Genomic DNA, 21,361 nt, shown 5'->3' on the forward strand with positions numbered 1-21,361 from the left:
ATGCAAACTTCCGGGTACCCCACAGTCCAATCCCCAGTGACGCCATAGGGTGCCATCGGGCGGTGCCAATTGCCCCGAGTCTTCTGCTATAAAGCAAAATGTCGCGCCGGCGTGCTGTGTCCAGCTGGACGTAGGCTGCCCCTGTCGTTTTTCCCATCATGCTCGGCAAGACGCTTTTTGCGGCACTCAATGTGCCCGCATTTGTTTTCTCCCAGTCCATCCCGGGGGCTTCGCCCGCCGACAACGCCTGCGTCGTCCAGCCCGGCCCCAACGGCACTGATTCGGCGCCGGCAATCATCGCCGCGTTCCGCAAGTGCGGACACAATGATGCTGAAAACCGCGGCAAGATCGTCTTCCTGAACGAGACCTACACGGTCAAGTCGGTGATGAACACGACCGGCCTCAGCAACGTGGATGTCGACATCCAGGGAACGCTGCTCTGGGACAAGAACATCCCGTACTGGCTCAACGCTTCTCTCCCCGTCGGCTACCAGAACCAGAGCAGTGCCTGGCTGTTCGGTGGAGACAACGTGCGCTGGGACGGCAACGGATACGGCACTCTCGACGGAAACGGCCAGGTGTGGTACGACTTCGTCAACGGCACCAACAACTACAAGGGACGCCCGCATGCCATCACCATCACCGGCACCAAGGACAGCGTCTTTTTGGGTACCCGTTTCGTCCAGAGTCAGATGTGGTGAGTACCCGCACCGACCCCCGTCTCCACCATGACAGACAGATCGCTGAGATTGACGGCAATTCAGGACAATGACAGTCATCCACTCGGAAAACATCCTCCTGGAGGACATATACATCAACAGCACCGATACCAAGCAAGCTGTCGGCTTTGACTTTTCCTCCCTCAACGTAAGTGTCCCGCTTCTCCCGCCAGCAAAAATGCAAAACTAAAACCAAACAGACCGACGGCGCCGACACGGTCTACGCCAACAACATCACCTTCCGCAACTGGATCGTCGACAACGGCGACGACTCCATCTCCATGAAGGCCAACAGCACCAACATCCTGATCGAGGACTGCGAGTTCCACACGGGGCTCGGCGTCGCCATCGGCAGCATCGGCCAGTACGACGGCGTGTACGAGACCATCGAGAACGTCACCGCCCGCAACATCGTCGTCAACAACATGCGCTACGGCGTCTACATCAAGACCTGGACCGGCAACTCGACCGGCTACCCGCCCAACGGCGGCGGCGGCGGCCTCGGCTTCGCCGCCAACATGACGTTTGAGAACTTTTCTTTCATCAACGCCTCCGGCGTCTTCGCCGCCACCCAGTGCACCAGCTACAACGGCGCCACCGGCGGCTGCGACACGAGCGAGTTCAACATCAGGGATATGGTCTTGAGGAACTGGACGGGCACCACGACGAGCGATGTGAATGTGGCGATTCAGTGCAGTGGGAAGAGTCCGTGCACGGGCATCGCGGCCGAGGGGATCGAGCTGTTGGATACGGTCAATGGCACGAAGCCGGCGAATTGGCTGTGCTCGAATGTGGTGAGCCCGGTTGGGTTTAATTGCACCGGGGAGCCGTGGGAGGAGAATAATAGATGATTTAGAGGAGGATGAGTAGGGGATTTGAAAAGTTCAAGGTTTTGCCAAACGAATGAAAAGGATATTGTTTCTCTATGGAAATGCGCAGTTGCTTTCATTTGCTGGGAAAGTCTGGCCAGGATGCATCTTTTTAGTACTGTCCGGCATGTGAGTAAGCTTATGGACGTCGTACAAAGCTTGACCTTCGTTGCCTGATGGCGACTAGCCCAAATTCAGGGATAAAATTTCGTTCTAGAAGTGAGGGGCGCGCAAGTCTTGTGAGTGGGTGGATCATGATTAAATTCATTTGTCGGGCACCAAAAAAAGGAAAACACCAAGACGGCTTTCGACAGATCTACACACGCACACAGACCTACGAAACATTTGATAAATGCGAAATATTGCAATCTGAGAATAAAAGATGCAATCACTGGACTTGCATCAAAGATTCTGCTATGTTTACGGAGTATTTTTCGGCTGAATTCTGACACTGAATTTTCAACTTGTCTCTTCTTAACAACCACGGCAGTCTCCCGTTGAAGATTACAACATGACCCATTGAAAATGCTGTTTTACTCGTTTGAATCCCCAGAGGGGCCGCTGACCTGGTCATGGCTCAGCCTTAGAACATTCATCAAAGCCAAAAGACGATTGTGGCGGCCAAGTCAATGACGAGAGTGATCAGAAAAGCTACGACGGAGGAAGCAATGTTGCTACTTCCTTAGATTTATAATTTTCCATAGGCCTTGCGAACGTCTGATATCCATTTTTCTACTCCATTGTGTTGGAAAACGGTATCGACGGTTGCTTCCTCGTCCTGGCTGGTATTATCGAAAATAATTTCTACATATGTATCGGATGTGCTCGCTCGAACCCTTCAGCGAGGCTGTTCAGAGCTGCAAAGGTCTGCAAAATCGAGATGTGCTGACCGGACGAGCGAGGTAGCCTGTGCGCAAAGTTTTGGATGCGATATTGTGGACATCTCCTGTTACTTTCGGACAGATTCTGATCAGACCTTTCGTCGGCCATGTTATCAGTTCATTATATTGGTACAATGAAACTCAATCCTAGAATTGATGTGTGAAATCAACTAGTGATACTAAGTGCGCTTGCCATTTAGATACTGAAATTGGTTGTCAACACGATGGGCTGTCCATTGCACTCGATCAACCTTACAAACGCATAGGTTTTTAGCAATGCATGGAGCTTATTGCCTTTTGTTGATGATATAAAATTGTCCCTTGAGGACTTGCTCATGATGGTCACGCTGTACTTTGTGGAAGGAAGGGCGACAATATCACAGTGCGGACCCTGAGCCATCCAACAAGTCAAGGAAACTCAGCGGGACCGGAATAGCCCCAACCAGTGTCCACGCAAAATAGTCTCCAATAAGCACAATCATCGCCGCTGTTCCCCTTCGTTAGGCTGCCTGGCAACGGCCTCGCTGGTTCTTGTAAATAACTCACTGATCAATCCATCTCCTTGCGAAATGACTACTCCACTCATTCGTCTCGCAAGCCGAACGACTGTCAATTTTACGTACTCCGGGGCTTCCGTTAGCCATGAGGTTTCTCCCACTTCTTGCAGTCTTTGGTTTCATAATTATGGGCCTATCACTGTATAGAAACCGACACACCCTGGTCCAGTCAGTGGCTCAAAATATACCCCCAGCTTTTCAGTTGTCCTGACAATCACCTCAGATACCTTCCACAGCCGCCGCCAGTTGAAGAGCCGCTTCCGCATGAGGCACAGCTATGCCAGGCAACCGCCCCAAACAACTCTGTCGCGTCGCCCTCCAACATGCGCATTGGAAAATGCACTGCGCACTACGGGAAGATACGGCCGACGTACGAACGGGCGCGCCGCACACATGACCTCCACAACAAAATCCACGGCATCCGGCCGCTCGTGCTGCGCGAGGAGCTCGTCGAGGGGCTCTGGAACAAGCCCGCCTTCATCCTTTCCGTCCTGCTGGACGAGCTGCAGAAGCCCGCGGAAAGCCGGCTGCAGTGGCTCCTCTGGGTCGACATCGACACCATCGTGCTCAACCCGTGCGTGCCGATGCAGGCCTTCCTGCCGCCCGACGACCTAAAGAACGTGCACATGGTGGTGACAAAGGACTGGAACGGGCTCAACAACGGCGTCTTCTTCGTGCGCGTCGACGCGTGGGCGGTCGAGCTGTTCAGCAACATCCTGGCCTTCCGGTACTACCGCCCGGACGTCTACCTGCGCTTCACCGAGCAGAGCGCCATGTCCCTGCTGCTCGAGGAGGAGAAGTTCCGCGACGGCGCCGTGTACGTCCCGCAGCGCTGGTTCAACTCGTACCCGGGCAACGCCAACGACAAGCTCGAGAAGTTCCAGACACGCCGCGGCGACTTCCTCGTCCACTTGGCTGGCTGGGGCGAGAAGAGCATGATCATGAGGGAATGGCTTGCCATCGCCGAGAGGCATGCGCCCGATTGGATGCTCGAGTTCTGGCGCACAGCATATCCCGATGAGGTTGAGGAGTTTTGGACAAACTATGCGGATAAGGATTGAGGCGATGGCGCGTCCTGAGCATCTCGCTTCTACCAATATACATCCCAGCTCGCGGTCGATCGGACCGACCAGGAGGAACTGATTGGCAGGTAACTCATTGCAAAGGTATCGAGGGGAGATTACTGGCTATTAGAGCCTTCAGTGCTATAACGACCGAAGTCTGTATTTCAGAATTGATCATTTGACGGTGCAGTGCCAACATTGAACGTGCATTGCAATCGTGGCATCATTGGGTTACGATATTTTTCATCATCTGGTGAACGTGCGATGCTTTGGCTTGCATTTAAACAGAGAAAAACCAGCTATCTACAGGCACAGCTCACGAGCTGGAGCAGGCATGCGATGAATCCGGCGATTCACAAAGGGTTGACATTTCGACGAAGACGAAGTTTTCCGCCAAAGCCATCACTTGAGCTCAAACCCAGAATACCCCTCCGCAGCACACTCGGTCAGGCGAGCATAGTATGTCTGCACCCCGCCCAAATACAGCAAAGGCTGCCTCTTCTTTCCCGGAATATTATCGCCCATATACCACTTCCACGCACGTCAGCACGAACCCACACAGCGGGAAAGAGAGAGAAGAACGGGGGGGAACATCACTCACACTCTTCGTCTCGGGCAACAGCGTCTTCGCCGCAATCTCATCCACCAGCCGTACCCACTCCTCCTCGCTCTCCTTTCTCGCCTCGATGCTCTCCAGCCCTTCCTCCCGCACGTGCCGCATCACACCGGCGATCCAGTCGCCCTGCAGCTCCGCGCACGTGGGCCCGTTGCAGAAGGCCGTCGGCGCCTGCGGCCCGTACGTGAAGAACATGTTTGGGAAGCCCGCGCAGGCGAGGCCGAGATACGTGCGCGCGCCGTCGCGGTCCCACTTCTCTTTGACGGACTCGCCGGGTTCAGCAGTGCTGCTGCTGCTGCTGCTGCTGCGACGGCGACGGATGTCAATCTGCGTGATGCCTCCGGTCAGGGCGTCGTAGCCGGTGGCGAAGACGATGCAGTCGAAGGCGTGCTCCTCGCCGCCAGCGCCAGCCCCCTCCCCTCCTCCTCCTTCGTCCCCGCCAGCCGTGCGGATCCCCCTCTCCGTCACCTCCACCACCGGCGTCTCCCGCACGTCCACCAGCCGCACGTTGTCCCGCTCGAAGAGCTCAAAGTAGCCGTCCTCGAGCGCGATGCGCTTGCACCCGAACGCGTGCGGCTGCCGCGTCGGCGCCAGCTTCTCCTTCAGCCGCTCGTCCCCGATGCGGGCGCGCGTCTTGTCGCGCCAGAAGGCGTACGCCTCGGCGTTGGCGCGCGGGTCGGCGAGCATGTCGGCGTAGTTGGCGAGCCAGTAGCGGAAGTCGCCGTGCTGCCAGAGGCGCTCGTACGTCGCGAGCCGGGTGGCCGCGTCGTCGGAGAAGGTGAGGCGTGGGAGGAAGTTGTAGTCGAAGCCGGGGAAGGACTGAGTGCGGGAGGCGTAGAGGGAGGGGTAGGCGGATTTCGGCGGGGGGAGGCGCGGGTGCATGTCGCCGGAGTCGTCGTCGCCGCTGCCATGGCCCTTCTCGGAGTCGTCGATACGGCGATGCAGGCGCTCCTGGCCCATGGGCAGCGCGAGGTTCGGCGTCCGCTGGAAGACGGTCAGCTGCGCGGCCGTCTTGCTCAACTCCTGCGCCAGCTGCACGCCCGTCGCCCCCGTGCCGACGACGGCGACGCGCTTGCCCTTCAAATCGATGCCTTCCTCGGGCCAGAACGACGGATGCAGCCAGCGGCCCTTGAACTTCCCCAGCCCCTCGAAACCAGGAATATACCGCTTCGCCGCAAACCCGACATTCAGCAACAGAAACCTGACCCTAAACACCTCGCCCGCCCGCTGCGTCCGCACCGTCCACCGACTCGTCTCGTCGTCCCACACCGCGTCCGTCACCGTGGTCCCGAACTGCGCGTCGCGACGCAGGTCGAGCACCTTGTCCGCGTGCGCGAAGTAGGCCTGCAGCTGGGGCTGGTCCGGGAAGCGCTCGCGCCAGCCCTCCCACGACTCCCAGAGCTCGCGCGGCCGCGAGAACTCGTAGAAGGGCACGGGGCTGTCGACGCGCGCGCCCGGGTACCGGTTCCAGTGCCAGACGCCCCCGAAGTCGCTGCCGCTCTCGACGAGCCGCACCGTGTGGCCCTCGGAGCGCAGGCGCCAGAGCTGCCACATGCCGCCGAAGCCGCCGCCGACGATTAGCGCGTCGAGCTCTGTTACGGTTTCCATCTCTTTCTTTCTTCTTTCGTTTCTGTTGTGTTTGTGTGGGTGGATTGGTACGTGTGGCGTGCTGAGAGCTGACGAGAAGGGCGAAAGACGAAAGAGGTGTGGTTGTGTTGAGAGCAAAGCGCCGTGTGGAGCACTATCCAGACATATGCCGTATATCCCTACGCAAGCTCCGTAGTGATGGAACACCGTATCTTACTGAAGGATTCGCACGTGCAAACGACGTGTAAAATGTATGCAATGCTGTGTATTGAACCGGTGGCGATGAATTGGGGGCCGGCACAGAACCACCTGCCATGCAACCAATCAGTCCCTTTTCCGTCCCCCCCTCCCAGCTGCAATGCCATGGTGAACGGACCTTCTTCCTTTCTCGTCGGCCAAGTGCTTGAAAGCGGTGGTATAGGCAAGTGTAAGCCCGCATATGCGGGCCGGCATACACCCATGTCACTCACTATTGTATGTAAGTAAGATTAAACTTCGAGCTTACACTCTGGCTGATCACGCGTCATATTTGACAGGTAATGCAACACCAGGCAACAGCATAGCTGAACCTCCTCTCCTGTACGTGGCCTCGAGCTCCTCGTCCGCTGGAGGGATGTAGCAACATAACGAATCCCAGACGTTGAAGTGACGAAGCGAGGTGGAGCGGCAGGCCGGGCCGCCCGCCGCCCTCCAGGATAGGCAGGGCTCCAATACACGGTAGAGTCTTGGTAGGCCCCACTCCTCAGCTGAATTCTCCACCTACCCTCTCTCGGCTTATCTTGCCAATGTCGCTTTTCATTCTCCGTAGTATTGGCCATATGCATGAATAGATCGAACCCTTGCGTCGGTATCGGCATTGATTCAGTTGTTAACCTGTGCTTTTAACCGGCTGTTACCACACCTAAGTAAAATAAGTCAGCCTCGTTATCGCCTGTATTTAGTCCTCTGATCGGTCATGCGTAGAGTTCAACGTCTGAAACGCGTATGCATAGAAGAAAGAAAAGCGGGAGAAACGCACACAAGTGCTGAGAAATCTGGAATAGACATCATAGAAAAGTGCACATAGGGCAGATGGGTGGGTAGCAAGAGCATCCTTCTCGGTTCTCCTTTGTACGGCAAATCTACGCAGCACATTGATCCCTCCCTACTACCCAATACGACCTCTTCGACGGGGTATCAAATAATTACAACATCGTAAGTAGCCACTTCTCGACCTTCATCCCATGGCCTTTCTCAACTTGCCGGATCCTCTTTCCGATTTTCTCTTTTGGACGCAAGTCTTTAATCTCCTCTTCCCTTCGTAGCAACTCTCCAACAGCGCTTCTTCATTTAATTCGTTTCCAACCCGCTTGAAGACGCGCATCTGAGACCATCTTCTCCATATTTACCTCCACAAATGGTATTTCTTGTCTTTCATGCAATCCATACGTCAGCGCCGTAAAACAGGACTGTTGTTTACTGTTTTCTCCGGATCGATAGCAATGCTCGGGCTTTGAGATCGTTCCAGCGTAGGAGGACAGTTGATCATTCGTCATCGTCGTAATCACCGCCAACATCGGCCCAACCACAGCCCCACCTCCTGCCCTCAACTTCTCCGCCAATCCTGAGGTCCCTAGCAGCTGCACGGTTCTCGCGCCAGCACCTTGCAGTGTAATCATCCCCAATTGTGACTAGCTCGCCTTCACTGGTCCAGGTCAGACCTGTGACTTCCTTCGCGTGGCCCCGCACAAGAGGCGTTCCACGGTCGTAAATGGGTATCGTATCGTTCATGCGAGCGTGGAAGGAGTGCATGCCGCGGCGAAGAAGCGAGCGAGGTCCAGCAAGCGTAGAGTCCGAGGTAGATGGGCGAGACGATGGTGGCGCAACAGTGCGCTTCAGCATGGTTTCGTCGGTCGGGAACAAAATCGGAGAGCCGTCGCTTGAGCCCACCGCCAGCATTTCTTCCCTATCACCTTTGGCCTTTCGGACCGAAGTCTTGACCCAGAAACTTGTCGCATGAAGCTTGGGGTGCCTGAAGCCATACAGCGGACCCAAGCCCTCCTTGTCGGGGCTGGCAAACTTTCTCTTCTCACTGTTGGTGGCCAAGAGCTCGGGAGCATGACCAAGAACCAAGTGACTTGTCGAGTAGGCATAGATGGTGTTGTCCCTGCTTAGAGCATAGAGACGGCTACCGTTGCCATTGAGCGAAAGCGAGTTGATTCCGAAGTGGCGATGCTTGCTGTGCGACTCTGGTTGACGGGTAGTAGCAATAGGAACTGCGCGACGGTTGTAACGGCCACGGATATCCCAGAGCTTGACGGCTGTAGAAGCCTCGGATGCGGTGAGTAAGAGGTGCTCACGACCTGGCGAATTAAGGAATGAGATAGCCGTAATAGATACATCACCCCGACGGCTGGAAACCTCGCCCTTCGAAGGGCCGTCCCTGCTGCTCCGTTAGCAAAGAGTGTCCATGCAATAGTATGCCGTAGGTGAATAATGTACATACCTGTGTGCTGAGTTGGTATGCGACGCTACACTGCCCGCGCTGTGGCGCTCAGCGTGGGCTCCAGTAATTGAGTTCCACGGGCCAATGCATAAGCAATTGCTCTCTTGAACAGTGGACTGTCCATCGAAACCAATGAGGTTCCGAATGGCGCCCTTGGACCCATTGACCCTGAGGTCCCAGATCTGCACAGTGCCATCCCGAGCCGAGCTGACGACAACATCATCGTTACCAGGCTGGAAGCGGACCTGCTTCACAGATGATTGGTGACCGGTAGAGCCACCTAGGATGAAGACGCTCTGCTGAGTCTTTACATCGATAACATGGCTGGTCTGATCGCCGGAGGCCGTAGCAAGGAGAAGGTCATCCGAGGAAAAAGTGAGGTCCATGACAGCGTTGGTGTGCGGTTTGAACTTAACATGCGCGGTGTCGAAAGGTGGACTGCTAGCATCTGCCGTCTCTAGAAATGCGACCGTTCCGTCCTCGTCTCCAATAGCAACCAAGGAGTTAGCTGTGATGGATGTTAGTTCAATGACCTTTGCAGAGCTACAAGGAGATCTCACTGTTGCAAGCAGCAGCGCAGAACGGAATATCGGAGCTGAAAGAATGGATGTCATCGGGCTTGGTGTAGAAGTTGGCGGTCTGATCCCTCCAGTCACCACAGTGATCGTACATCTTGCCGCGCCCTATACCACGCCGACCACCGAACGTTCGAGTAAGGAGTCGACCAGAGGTGCTGGCAACTGGAGCACGACGAATTGGCTCACGGTAAACCTCCACCTCTTCTTCTCCTTCCTCCTCTTCTTCCTCTTCCTCGTCGCTCTCCTCTAGAATGGTTGTCTCAGCATCGGATGCTACCTCATCATCTTCGGCAATATCGAAGTTGACTGCACGGATGCAACTCCGTGCCTTCTTGGAGGGCGAGGGCTGGACAGGAGAGCTCTCAGGGGAAGGCAGGAGCTTCCTCTTCTTGTCGGAGCCATGCTTAGGAGTGACGAAGTTCTCAGAGGCAGCGACGTTGGCGTCGGAGAAGACGACTGTGCGCCGGGGAGTAGCCTTCTTCCGATTTACGGCATTGCGGGTGATGTCACGCAACTGGCGACCGGAGGCACCGCGGCCAGTGCCGCTCCTGGTTGTCCTGGGAGTGAAGAACTTGTTGAAACGCTTAGGGGTAATGGGCGGGGGCTTCCTGATCTTGTTGGTGCGGCCGCGGAGAGGTGAGGATGGCGGCGGAGGCGATGACGCTAACGATTGCGAGGACGGGGGGAGCTGGTCGAATAGGTCGTCCTGGGATAGCGAGACGCCGACGGGGTCCGCCATTGCTGCTTAGATTAGGGAAATGCAAGGGGAAAGGGTGCTCATGAGCAATGGTGGGTGTGTGTGCGTGTTGGGGCTGATGGCGGAGGCAGGAAAAGAGAGATGATGTGCGGCCTGGGAGGCGGCTGGGCTTGCTCGGGTCCACAGTCGCGTCGCGCGTCCCGCGTTTTGCGTGGGTGCGGGCGCCACTTTTCCGGGGCAAGAGGAATGGCAACTGTGATCCGTTCCAATGACGAGGCGGCGGACCGGAGGCCGTGGGACTCCGGCTAGCTCAACCCAGCCGGCAGGACGCGTGCAATAGGGAGTGCCAGCCGAATTGGGCAAGGAATAGTCGTGTGCGCCGCGTCGCGAGAACGAAGCTGTCGCGTCCGGGAGGTGCCACCCGAGCTGCGACGCCAAGGCCTCAAATTGAAGTGGCCAGCGCCGATAAGATAGTAATGGATGCAGGCACCGGCGCCGAGGCCGGCCCGGCGGAGAATCGAGTCGCCGCCAAAATTTTGGCCGCAGCAAAAGTTCCCGCCGTGCACGCATCCGACCTGCACGCCGTTTGCTGTGCGGCAGTCGACCACTTTTCCTCTCTCTCTCCCTCAACATGGCTCCCATAAAGCGTGGCGCCGACAACGACCACGCCGGCCCCAAAAAATCGAAGCACACTGCCGACGAGCGCGCCGCAAAGCGCCAGCGGAAGTCCGATGTCTCCCCGAACGACTCCAAGCCGAAGCCTGTAGAGAAGGCGCTTCCCGTTGCGTCTGTGTTGAAGCAGGAGGAGCAGTCTTTTCCCCGCGGTGGTGCCAGCGTCCTCACGCCTTTGGAGCACCGCCAGATCCAGAATGAAGCTGCCCGCGACGTCCTTTTCGAGCAATCAACCAAGAAGACGGGCAAGAGTGGAGACGGCGACAACGATGTCGACATGGAGGATGCCGAGGGGCAGAAGGCGACGAAGAAGAAGAGGAAGTCCAAGGCTCGGAAGAGCGATGCTGCTGAGAAAGAGGAGGCAGGAATCAAAATCGAGGGCCTGAGCTACAAGCGCGTGGCGCCCGGCTCAACCATCCTCGGACAGGTCACGCAAATTACTTCCCGCGATATTGCCCTTGCGCTCCCCAACAACCTGATCGGATTCGTTCCCTTGACTGCGGTTTCCGACCAATTCACCGAGAGAATCGAAGCCCTGCTGGATCAGGACGAGAAGGAGGACGCCGAGGCTTCTTCGGAAGAAGACGACGTGGAGCTGAAGAACATTTTCAGACTCGGCCAGTACTTGCGTGCTGTCGTCACCTCCACCGGCGAAGACTCTGCCAAGGGCAGCCAAAAGAACAAAAAGCGCATCGAACTCTCGGTGAAGCCTCAAGATTCGAACAACAGGATATCCAAGTCGGATCTCGTGCCGAACGCAATGGTGCAAGCTTCAGTTGCTAGCGTGGAAGACCACGGTTTGGTCATGGACCTTGGTTTGGCCGATGGCAGCATCAAGGGTTTCATGTCTTCAAAAGAGGTCGGCCATGCCATTGATCACACCAAGATTGAGAAGGGCGCGGTTTTCCTTTGCATGGTCACTGGCGTGAGCTCCAATGGAAAGATTGTGAAGTTGTCGGCCGACTTTCAAAAAGTCGGCAGCGTCAAGAAGTCCAATTTCCTTACTGAAGCCCCCACCGTCGACGTATTCGCCCCCGGAACTGCAGTGGAAGTCCTCGTCACCGATGTCACTGGAAGCGGCTTGGCTGGAACCATCATGGGTTTGATCGACGCTACGGCTGATATCGTACATGTTGGTGCGAGTTCAACTCAGCAAGACCTCACCACCAAGTACAAAATCGGCGAGAAAGTGAAGGCTAGAATCATCTGCACCTTCCCTGGTGAGAATCGTCGCAAGCTGGGCGTCTCGCTCCTTGACCACGTTCTATCGCTCTCAGAACGCCAGTCTGCTGATTCCAAGACTCCACTTGATGTGCTTCCCTTGTCTTCCATCGTGGAGGAGGCCAAAATCACCAAAATCGAGCCAAATCTCGGGGCATTCTTGGATGTTGGTGTTAAGAGGGTGCCTGGTTTCGCCCATATTTCCAGGCTTTCCGACGACAAAATCGACACTCTGTCGGAAAACACCGGTGCCTACAAGCTCAACTCGACACATCGCGCCCGTGTGGTTGGCTATAACTCTATTGACGGCCTCTACATCATCTCGCTTGAGAAGAAGATTCTTGATCAGCCTTTCCTTCGTGTTGAGGATATCAAAATTGGAGAGGTCGTTAAAGGCAAGGTCGAGAAGGTTACGATTACTGCCAGAGGCTCTGGCGTTGTCATTGTCAACCTTGCAGATGGAATCAACGGCTTGGTTCCGGAGACTCAAATCGCCGACGTCCATCTTCAACACCCGGAGAAGAAATACAGAGAAGGAGTGGCGGTTACTGCGAGAGTACTGTCAACCGACCCTGAAAGGCGCCAGACTCGTCTCACGTTGAAGAAGACTCTTGTCAACTCTGATGCTCCCGTCTGGGCTGACTATTCCGACGTCCAGATCGGCGAACAAGCTCCTGGAACCATCATCAAGATTCTCCCCGCCGGCGCGATTGTACAGTTCTACGGGGAACTCAGAGGTTTCCTCCCTGTTTCGGAGATGAGCGAGGCTTACATCAAGGATCCTGCTGAACATTTCCGCATCGGACAAACGGTCACCGTGCACGCCCTCTCCGTCAACGCAGAGGACGACAAGATGACTTTGTCCTGTAGGGATCCTGCTTCCCGCACGACAGCTCAGCAAGAAGGCTTCGACTCTTTGTCGATTGGAAGCATCGTCAAGGGAGTAGTTTCCGAAAAATCCGAGAAGCACATCACCGTAGAGCTCGAGGGTACAATCATTAAGGGAACTGTCAAACTTGGCCAGCTTACGGACGGCACCGAGAAGAAGGAGGAGTCTAGAATGAAGAGAATCAAGGTCGGACAGACTCTTGAAGATCTCGTCATTCTTTCCAAGTCGGACAAGAGGCCCGTGGTTACGCTCTCCAACAAGCCCAGCCTCGTCGCTGCCGCCAAGTCGGGAACCTTGCCCGCTACGTTTGAAGACGTCAAGGAGGGTCAGACAGTTTGCGGTTTTGTCCGCAACATTGACGATCAGCGTGTCTTCGTTGAGTTTGCCGGTGGTCTGGTTGGTTTACTGCTGAAGTCCCAAATGAAGGAGGATATGCAGAAGACGGTCGGGTACGGCCTTCAGAATGACTCTTCGGTCACCGGTCGTGTCCTCAACGTTGATGAGAGACAACGTCGCTTCCTCATCACGATGCGAGACGCTCACTCTGACGAGAAGTCCTCGTCTAAGACCTCAAAGGGCCCCGTGACTGACGATTCGCTGATCAACCCCGTCGACGAGAGCTGCAAGTCCATCTCTGACCTTTCATTCGGCAAACTTACCACCGCACGCATTACTTCAGTCAAGGAGACCCAGCTGAACGTGCAGCTTGCTGACAACATCTCTGGCCGTGTTGACGTGTCTGAGGCGTTCGATGACTATGACCATATCAAGGACAACAAGCATCCTCTCCGTCAATTCAAGCCTAGGCAGAACATCCCAGTCAGGATCATTGGAATCCACGACGCGAGAAATCATCGCTTCCTTCCCATCTCGCACCGCACCAGCAAGGTTCCGGTATTTGAGCTGACGGCTAAAGCTGTCAAGCTGTCCAAGGAGTCAGATCTTCTCACCCTAGACAAGGTGGCTGTTGCCTCTTCGCACATTGCTTTTGTCAACAACATTGCTCAGAATTGCGTTTGGGTCAACATCACTCCAAACATCCGCGGTCGCATTGACTTCATGGATTTGGCGGATGATGTTTCTCTTCTCAACGACGTTGCGGCGAACTTCCCCGTCGGCTCAGCGATCAAGGTTCGGGTAAAGAATGTCGATGTTTCAGCCAATCGTCTCGATCTTACCGCGACTTCGGACTCCACAGTCAAGCCTACCACGCTCAAGGACCTTACTCCTGGCATGATCCTTCCCGGTCGTGTGACGAAGGTGTCGGAACGCAGCATCATGGTTCAACTCAGCGAAACCGTTTCTGCGCCAGTGACCCTCACGGAGTTCACCGACGACTACGCGCAGGCCAATCCTACCATCTACAGCAAGAATGACATCGTTCGTGTTTGCATTCTCGACGTCGATGCGCCCAACAAGAGGGTTCATGTTACGATGAGACCGTCCAAGATTCTCAGTTCTTCGCTCCCAGTCAAGGATCCCCAGGTTCCCAATATCAGGCAGCTTAAGGTCAACGACGTCGTGCGTGGTTTTGTCAAGAATGTGGCTGAGAAGGGCTTGTTCGTTAGCCTTGGCCCCAGCGTGACTGCCTTCGTCCGCATCTCCGATCTCTCTGACTCTTTTATCAAGGACTGGAAGTCAGCGTTCGAAGTTGATCAGCTAGTCAAGGGCAAGGTCCTCCAGGTCGATCCTCTATTGAACCACGTGCAGATCTCGCTCAAGGCCAGCATGCTTGACAAGGACTACGTCCCGCCTGTCACGTTTGAGGATATGAAGGCTGGCATGATCATCACTGGAAAGGTTCGCAAGGTTGAGGACTTCGGTGTCTTCATTGTGGTCGACAACTCAAAGAACGTCAGTGGTCTGTGCCATCGCAGTGAGATCGCCGACCAGAGAGTTGAGGATGTGCGGAAGCTATACACGGAGGGTGATGTCGTCAAGGCCGTTGTTCTAAAGGTTGACAAGGAGAAGCGCAAGGTCAATTTTGGACTTAAGGCTTCATACCTCAAGAACATGTCTTCCGACGCCGAGGACAGTGATGAGGATGGCGGTATCGAGCTCGATATGGACGACAGCGATGAGGACGAAGAGATGGATGATTCTGAGATCGATCTCTCTATTGTTAAGGACATGGAGAGCGATTCGGAAGAGGACGATGACGAGTCGGTAGATGATATGGACGTTGACTCGGCTCCATCTAAGCCTGTGGGCGGTCTCAGCACGTCTGGCTTCGACTGGACCGGTAATTCTCTGGAGAAAGAGCAGAAGGCCCAGGCGGACCTTTCCGATGACGACGAAGCGACGTCCAAGAAGAAGAAGAAGAAGAGCAAGAAGCCGACAATCAAGGAAGACCGCACCGGTGATCTTGACGTCCACGGCCCGCAGTCCGTTGCCGATTTTGAGCGTCTTCTCATGGGAGATCCGAACAACAGCACCCTGTGGATGCAGTACATGGCCTTCCAGATCGGTCTTAACGAGGTCCAGAAGGCCCGTGAGATAGGCGAACGTGCACTGAAGACAATCAACATCCGCGAGCAGGAGGAGAAGATGAACATCTGGACGGCTCTTCTCAACCTCGAGATTGAGCAGGGCAATGACGACGCCGTGGACGAGACCTTCAAGCGCGCGTGCGAATACTGTGACCCGGAAGAGATGCACAGCAAGCTCATCACCATCTACACCAGCACCGGCCGCCTCAGTGTAAGTTCCCAATCCTCCTCTTCTTTCCAACGCACTACACCAGCTTCCAAAAAAAAAAAAGCCCAACGCTGACCCACATTCCGCCCATACAGAAAGCCGACGACCTCTTCCAGCGCATGACCAAGATCAAGTCCATCACCCCCAACCCCTCATTCTGGCTCAACTACGCAACCTTCTGCATGACGACCCAAGCGCAGCCCGACCGCGCCCGCGCCCTCCTCTCCCGCGCCACGCAGTCCGTCCCGCCCCACCACCACCGCCACCTCACCGCCAAGTTCGGCGCTCTCGAATTCACCTCGCCCAACGGCGACCCGGAGCGCGGCCGCACCGTCTTCGAAGGCCTGCTCGCCACCTTCCCCAAGCGCTGGGACCTGTGGGACATGTTCGTCGACCTCGAGCGCGGCGTCAGCAGCAAGAGCGGCGGCAAGGGCGAGAACAGGGAAGCCGTCCGCGCGCTGTACGAGCGCATGGCGCAGGCGAAGATGAAGGCGCGCAGGGCGCGCTTCGTGTTCAAGCGCTGGGCCGAGTGGGAGGAGAAGAATGGCGATAGGAAAGGGAGGGAGCGTGTCGAGGCGATGGCGAGGGAGTATGCGGAGAGGTTGAGGGAGGGGAAGGGCGACGAGGAGAGCGATGAGGAGTGAGGGGAGAAGTGAGGTTCCCTTTTTCCTTTTTCTTGTTTGTATAGAGCACAGCACAGGACAGCGACTGCTGCGTCCAAGGGATGAAGAAAAGTTAGTTTTTTTTCGTATTATTCCGGCGTTCCTGAGAGGGGCGGGCGGAGGGTGGCTTTGTAATGCATGGCAGAGCAAAAAGCGTGTATAGGCTGCAGTAGCCCTTGGCTTGGGCTTGGTTCAAAAATATCATTTGTTCTGTTCGAGTATGGCTGTGCTTTTTTTTTTTTCTTGATGTTTCTGCTTTTCCGTCCATATTGACATCATCTCTTTCTCCGTATATCTCTTCAAGTCATTGATTTCCTTTCATACCGAGATACTTGCTGTGCTGCGTGCGTAAACTCCCTCCTTCCTATGCTGGATATCATATGTCACTCATTCGAACCTCCCATGACCGTGCGCCATAATGAAAAACGTCAAATCCACCCTTTTGTCAGAACCAGAAAATGCACGTGCGTATCATCCAGATATCACCCTACTGCAACGAAAAAGATGCGCAGTAAAATAAAAGGTACGACTGACTCACTCCACCTTCATTTTCTCTAAAATCGCCCTCACACCGTCGGCGCCCTCCCTGCCGCCCAGGTCGCCGGCAGCTTGCTCGACCTCCTCGACGAGCTGTATGGCCTTTCCGCGCAGCTCGCGGATGCAGCGGGCGCTATACTCAAAGCTGCCCTTGCGCTCCATGTAGGCGACGGCGTACTTCTTGACCTCCGGGTCGGCCGTCTTCTGCTTGAGCACGTTGACGAGGACGAGATTGGCCGGGTCAGCGCGGATAGCGTGAATGACAGGGAAGGAGAATTTGCCCTCGGTCAAGTCCTCCGCGAAGCCCTTTTGGGCGGAGAGCCGCTCCGAGCGTAGGTTGAGGTGGTCGTCGAGGATTTGGTAGAGGAGGCCGATGGTGTTGACGAGGGGGACGCAGTCGCTGTTTGTGAGAGGTTAAACATTGGGTCCTCAAGTTCTAACAACGCTGAGTATGGGGGGGGGAGGGACGCACAGTTGTCTGGTCGACTCGGCTTGCATCAGCTTGATCGCCAGCCGGAACAAGCCGCCCGTCTTATTGCCCACCATCTCCAGATAGTCGGCCTCGCTCGGGCAGGTCAGGGTGTCGCGCCAGAACAGGTCCATGCCCTGCCCACGGTGCAAGTTCAGTAGCTCCTCAGTGAAGATGGTCATCAGGGTTGGGTTTTGTAGCTGGGTTAGCGCTTGGAGGGCGAGGAAGTAGACGTAGTTTGCGCTGTTGATGGTCTGGGCTGTGCCGAATATGCTGTTCGCGACGGGTACGCCGCGGCGGAGCATTGAGCTGTCCTCTACGTCGTCGACTCTGCAGTTCCCCAAGAGTGCGCGTTTAGTGTTTTGAAGACTGTAGACTTGGACTTGGACTTGGGCAGAAACAGCGTGGTGTGGCTTACAGTAGTGATGCGGTGTGCAACATGCCCACGACGCTTGTGATTATCTCCAGCGACTTCTCCGGTACCTGCAGCCAGGCGTTGAACGCGGCAATCATCTGGCTGCGAATGTCCTTGCCCGGATGGCCATACAGGTACTCAAAGGGCCCCAGCAATATCTTTTCCTTCTTATCGGACCATCCCGACCCCTTGCCGTATATCAGCTCGTCGCCGATGTTCTTCAGCGGGTCGGGCGGCGGCGGCGTCATGGGGACGGGATATGTATGGGTTTGTTGGGAGGGCGATTGCGGGGGAGAGAGCGAGGAGCCGCGCATGGAGGCGAGCGAGTTCTTCTTGGACGATGATATCCAGTCAATCTCGGACAGCGGGCGCAGGACGGGGCGAGGCGGAGAGGTCTGGCCGGTGAAGATTCCGTTCGAGGAGGTGCGCGGCGGAATGGCGTTGGGTGACTGGAAGCTGTGCGCCGTCATGTTGGAAGAGGTCTGAGCGGCCGGAGGACGGCGGCTGCCAGCTGACTAGGCTGCGGGAACGAGGGGCGGCGGGGTGCTTCCGAGGAAGGCGCGATCTTACGCTGTCTCGGGCTGTCGTTTGGCGGACGTGTGATGGTACCCAGGCGTCGCGGGCTTCGGTGGCCCGGCGGCGAGACTGCTGGAGCCTGGGCTGCAGGACTGAGACGAGGGAGCGGAGTACGGGCGCGGCGAGGGACTGCGCAGCTTGAACGAGCGGCCGTGTGCGGGGACAAGTAGAAATAGGAGGATACAGGAGCGCGTGGTGCTTGACTCTCGACCCCCCTCAGTCGAGCAGCGCGCGCGCATGGATGACGCCGCTGTCACATGCGGCCGCCGGTGGCCGCTCGTCGCCGATTGATCTGCGCCGCCAAACATCAACCCATCACCCCAGCCATCGTGACATGCTCGCATCACCGACCACCCCAGGCTCCCCAGGCTTCGTCACAAACTGTCTTTTCCCCCCGAGCCGTATGAGCTTGTTGCGGGTCGGCCAGGGGCACAGAGCGCCCTTGGGCCTCGCGCCCGAGTCCGCCGCACGCTTGCAGGCAGACTCGTAACATCCTCAGTCTTGGTAGAGTCGCGTTTCCACTTTCGTTGGTCGGCGCGTACCGCAGTTGACCCCAGAGATTGCTGCCTGCTCGTATTCTCGGCTCTCGACTTCCAGCGACATGGTGTGTCGATGGGACTGGGGCTGCTCCTCAGTAGCTTGCTTCCCCCGCTTTTTTGTGGTTCCGCACTAGTGCCTTCACGTCGGGTTTGGCGCCCTTGGCAAGGCCAGCGAAGTCCCTCCGTGCATTCCAAAAGGCATCCAACTAGGGGGTACGGCGGCTGCCGGCGGGATAGGATTGCTAGTAGAAGCCCAATCTAATCCAGGCAGCACCAAGAACAGCAATACGGGTGCTCACTGATCGTTAGCGTGGCATTACTACTTTCATAAAGCTTCTGGTTTAGGAAATGCTTCTCGATGAGGTGAGATCGCGAACCATCGTACAAAGCTGACTCCTCGCTGGCCAAGCAACAAGTCAGATGGTACCTGAAGGCTGGATGTTGATCCCCATGACCATGGGCTAGGCTTTACCCTCAAGAATTCAGCAACAGGGGCACGTCTTTGGACGCGGGACTCTCATCCCACCCCGCTTTGCACCTAGACGCCAATCCTCATCATTCCCTCCAACCACGCTACACCAGCCTGCACCCCATCTACAATAACCACCCTCTTCCCCTCTTCCTCGCCCAACTCCGCCATGCACGCCTCTCTCACCATCTCGTTCATGCCCGCCATCCCCGCGCAACCCAAACACACAGCCCCAACATCCCCCCTCCCCACCAGCCTCCTCGTCGCCTCGACCATCCGCCTCTTCACCTCCCCAGCCTCCACCTCATGCAGCTCCGTCGCCATCAACCCCGTCGTCTCCGTCCCCGCAAACCTGCCCTCACCACCACCACCACCACCCGAGCCCAAGCCCAAAAACTCCACCACCGCTCCCTCCAGAATCCCTTCCCACACCTTCCCCGTGCTCACGATCCCAAACTTGCCCCTGGGCGGCACCGCGGCCTGCAAGGCGGTAGCGACGCTGGCCTCGAAGATGCCAGTGACGGGCTTGGTGCTGTCGAGTGCGGCGAGCTCGGCCTTCAGGGCTGCGACGAGCGGGTGCGGCGAGTAGCACGCGACGAGGAAGGCGTCGTGGGCAGCGAGCAGCGGGCGCAGCGCGGGGAAGCAGTGCGTCGTCGAGTCGGCGGCGTCGCGCTCGTTGTTGATGGAGGGCGGCGCGGCGGGTGGGCCGGTGAAGAAGGTGTAGGTGGTGGACTGTGTTTGTTTGTTTGTTTGTTGGTTTTGTTTCTCGTTATTTTCTTTTTTCTTTCTTTCTTTCTTTCTCTGGGCCATTGCTATGGAGATACAGTTGAAGTGATGCTTCAAGCGTGTATTCCCGTTCCCAAACTGATTAATGGGCGGAACGTACATCATGGAAACCTAGGGTTTGGACGAGAGGCCTCAGCCCATCGGTCATGGAGACGGTGGAATTAGGGTTGATGATCAGGATGGAGCGCTTTGATGCCGTCATTTTGGCGGCTGTTGTGTGCAGATGCTGCAAACGATGGGGAAGAAGTGATATTTGCTGTCCGCCCAATCAGATGAGCCCGCTTCTCCGGAGAGTCAGCAGCAAATGAGCGCGTTAGCAGTGGTGTTTTCTTGCCTATCTGTTCTGGCGTGCCGGTGCCTCCCCCGCAATCCGGCGCAGAGAAAATTGGGACGATCCCTGCGCAGGGCTCCGACCTACACCGCCACACCGATGATGTCATCTCCAATCTCACGCCCTGACCGGCAGTAGCGCGTCTGGGCGTGCAGCCGTTTTGCTGCAAACCTGCTGCAGCACCCAAGACTCAATGCCCGGAAACCTGACCGTCGGCTCGCGCATAGCCTCTAGCTATACTTCGATGTCGTTTCACCAGATTGATATCGGCAAGCACAGACAGGGATTATTCTTTTTGCTGCTGATCTTATTGTTAACATGCATTGACTGCCCCGGAATCACTCCATCTCGCCTGCTGTTACCATCTCACGCAAAAAAAGGAACGCGCTCGGGCATAACGCTGCAGAAAAACAAAGGCACCGGTGAAGAGTATTATTTTCGTAGCAGGTAGCTAGCTAGACGTAGGCATTGTTGCTTCACAACCACTTGGCAATCCCACTCCTTCTGCGGGTTGCCACGCATGCAGCTTGCCTCCCCATCTGCAGTTGCTCTATCCGAGCGTGGAGCGCGTTGAAAGCATGAAAATCGTCATCGAATGGGTATGCATCGTAATCTGGCTATTTCGGGGGTGCCAGCATTGAGAATGAAAGGGCGTGCGTGCATCATCGTTTGCGGGGTATCCAGTGGGTTGCCTGCTCTGCAGTTGGCGGCCGTCAGCTTAGCTCAGACGCGGCCGCATAAAAATGGTGTTTACTGACCCTTCTCAACGCTTTGCATTCGTTAGATACCGGGCCATTTGCGCCCATCAGCGGAAGCAGCTAAATTTGCCCAGGCTAAAGCGGAAAGGCGCTCTGCGCACGCCGTTCTTGTCGACGATAATACCGCCGCCTGCGCATCATTAGCGATGAGCAATCGGCATGGCTGGAATTGCAGAGGGTGCGTGCTTACCGCCGTGACGGCCACCCCAGTGCTTTGTCCACATCAGACCCATGTTGTTGTTTGCTTGAGAGTTGTTTGAGAGGCTTTGGTTGAGGCTTGAACCAGA

At 56.3% G+C, this 21,361-nt stretch overlaps 7 protein-coding genes across 7 annotated transcripts; 3 read left to right on the forward strand and 4 right to left on the reverse strand.

The window, feature by feature from the left end:
* Positions 1–158: 158 nt before the first annotated feature.
* BKCO1_5700046 (pectin lyase-like protein) lies at positions 159–1,570 on the forward strand (the record flags this gene model as incomplete). The annotated part of the gene is made up of 3 exons (XM_020277486.1): positions 159–697; positions 765–867; positions 920–1,570. 3 exons carry the CDS (start codon positions 159–161, stop codon positions 1,568–1,570), a joined length of 1,293 nt encoding a protein of 430 aa, XP_020126912.1.
* Positions 1,571–3,153: 1,583 nt separating this feature from the next.
* Positions 3,154–4,087, forward strand: BKCO1_5700047 (galactosyl transferase gma12 mnn10 family protein; the record flags this gene model as incomplete). Its single annotated transcript, XM_020277487.1, has 2 exons — positions 3,154–3,194; positions 3,250–4,087. 2 exons carry the CDS (start codon positions 3,154–3,156, stop codon positions 4,085–4,087), a joined length of 879 nt encoding a protein of 292 aa, XP_020126911.1.
* Positions 4,088–4,492: 405 nt separating this feature from the next.
* BKCO1_5700048 (cyclopentanone-monooxygenase) lies at positions 4,493–6,314 on the reverse strand (the record flags this gene model as incomplete). Its single annotated transcript, XM_020277488.1, has 2 exons — positions 4,493–4,621; positions 4,692–6,314. The coding sequence occupies 2 exons, from the start codon at positions 6,312–6,314 to the stop codon at positions 4,493–4,495; spliced, it is 1,752 nt and encodes a 583-aa protein (XP_020126920.1).
* A 1,503-nt stretch (positions 6,315–7,817) lies between these two features.
* On the reverse strand, positions 7,818–10,095 carry BKCO1_5700049 (wd domain protein; the record flags this gene model as incomplete). Its single annotated transcript, XM_020277489.1, has 3 exons — positions 7,818–8,715; positions 8,779–9,286; positions 9,339–10,095. 3 exons carry the CDS (start codon positions 10,093–10,095, stop codon positions 7,818–7,820), a joined length of 2,163 nt encoding a protein of 720 aa, XP_020126919.1.
* A 589-nt stretch (positions 10,096–10,684) lies between these two features.
* BKCO1_5700050 (rrna biogenesis protein rrp5) lies at positions 10,685–16,176 on the forward strand (the record flags this gene model as incomplete). Its single annotated transcript, XM_020277491.1, has 2 exons — positions 10,685–15,535; positions 15,628–16,176. 2 exons carry the CDS (start codon positions 10,685–10,687, stop codon positions 16,174–16,176), a joined length of 5,400 nt encoding a protein of 1,799 aa, XP_020126952.1.
* Positions 16,177–16,728: 552 nt separating this feature from the next.
* Positions 16,729–18,085, reverse strand: BKCO1_5700051 (geranylgeranyl pyrophosphate synthetase; the record flags this gene model as incomplete). Its single annotated transcript, XM_020277492.1, has 3 exons — positions 16,729–17,131; positions 17,204–17,530; positions 17,619–18,085. 3 exons carry the CDS (start codon positions 18,083–18,085, stop codon positions 16,729–16,731), a joined length of 1,197 nt encoding a protein of 398 aa, XP_020126953.1.
* Positions 18,086–19,268: 1,183 nt separating this feature from the next.
* BKCO1_5700052 (hydantoin racemase) lies at positions 19,269–20,187 on the reverse strand (the record flags this gene model as incomplete). Its single annotated transcript, XM_020277493.1, has 2 exons — positions 19,269–19,931; positions 20,086–20,187. The coding sequence occupies 2 exons, from the start codon at positions 20,185–20,187 to the stop codon at positions 19,269–19,271; spliced, it is 765 nt and encodes a 254-aa protein (XP_020126954.1).
* Between the last annotated feature and the right edge of the window lie 1,174 nt (positions 20,188–21,361).

Source organism: Diplodia corticola (assembly GCF_001883845.1).
Source record: "Diplodia corticola strain CBS 112549 chromosome Unknown scaffold57, whole genome shotgun sequence".
Classification (NCBI taxonomy): Eukaryota; Fungi; Ascomycota; class Dothideomycetes; order Botryosphaeriales; family Botryosphaeriaceae; genus Diplodia; species Diplodia corticola.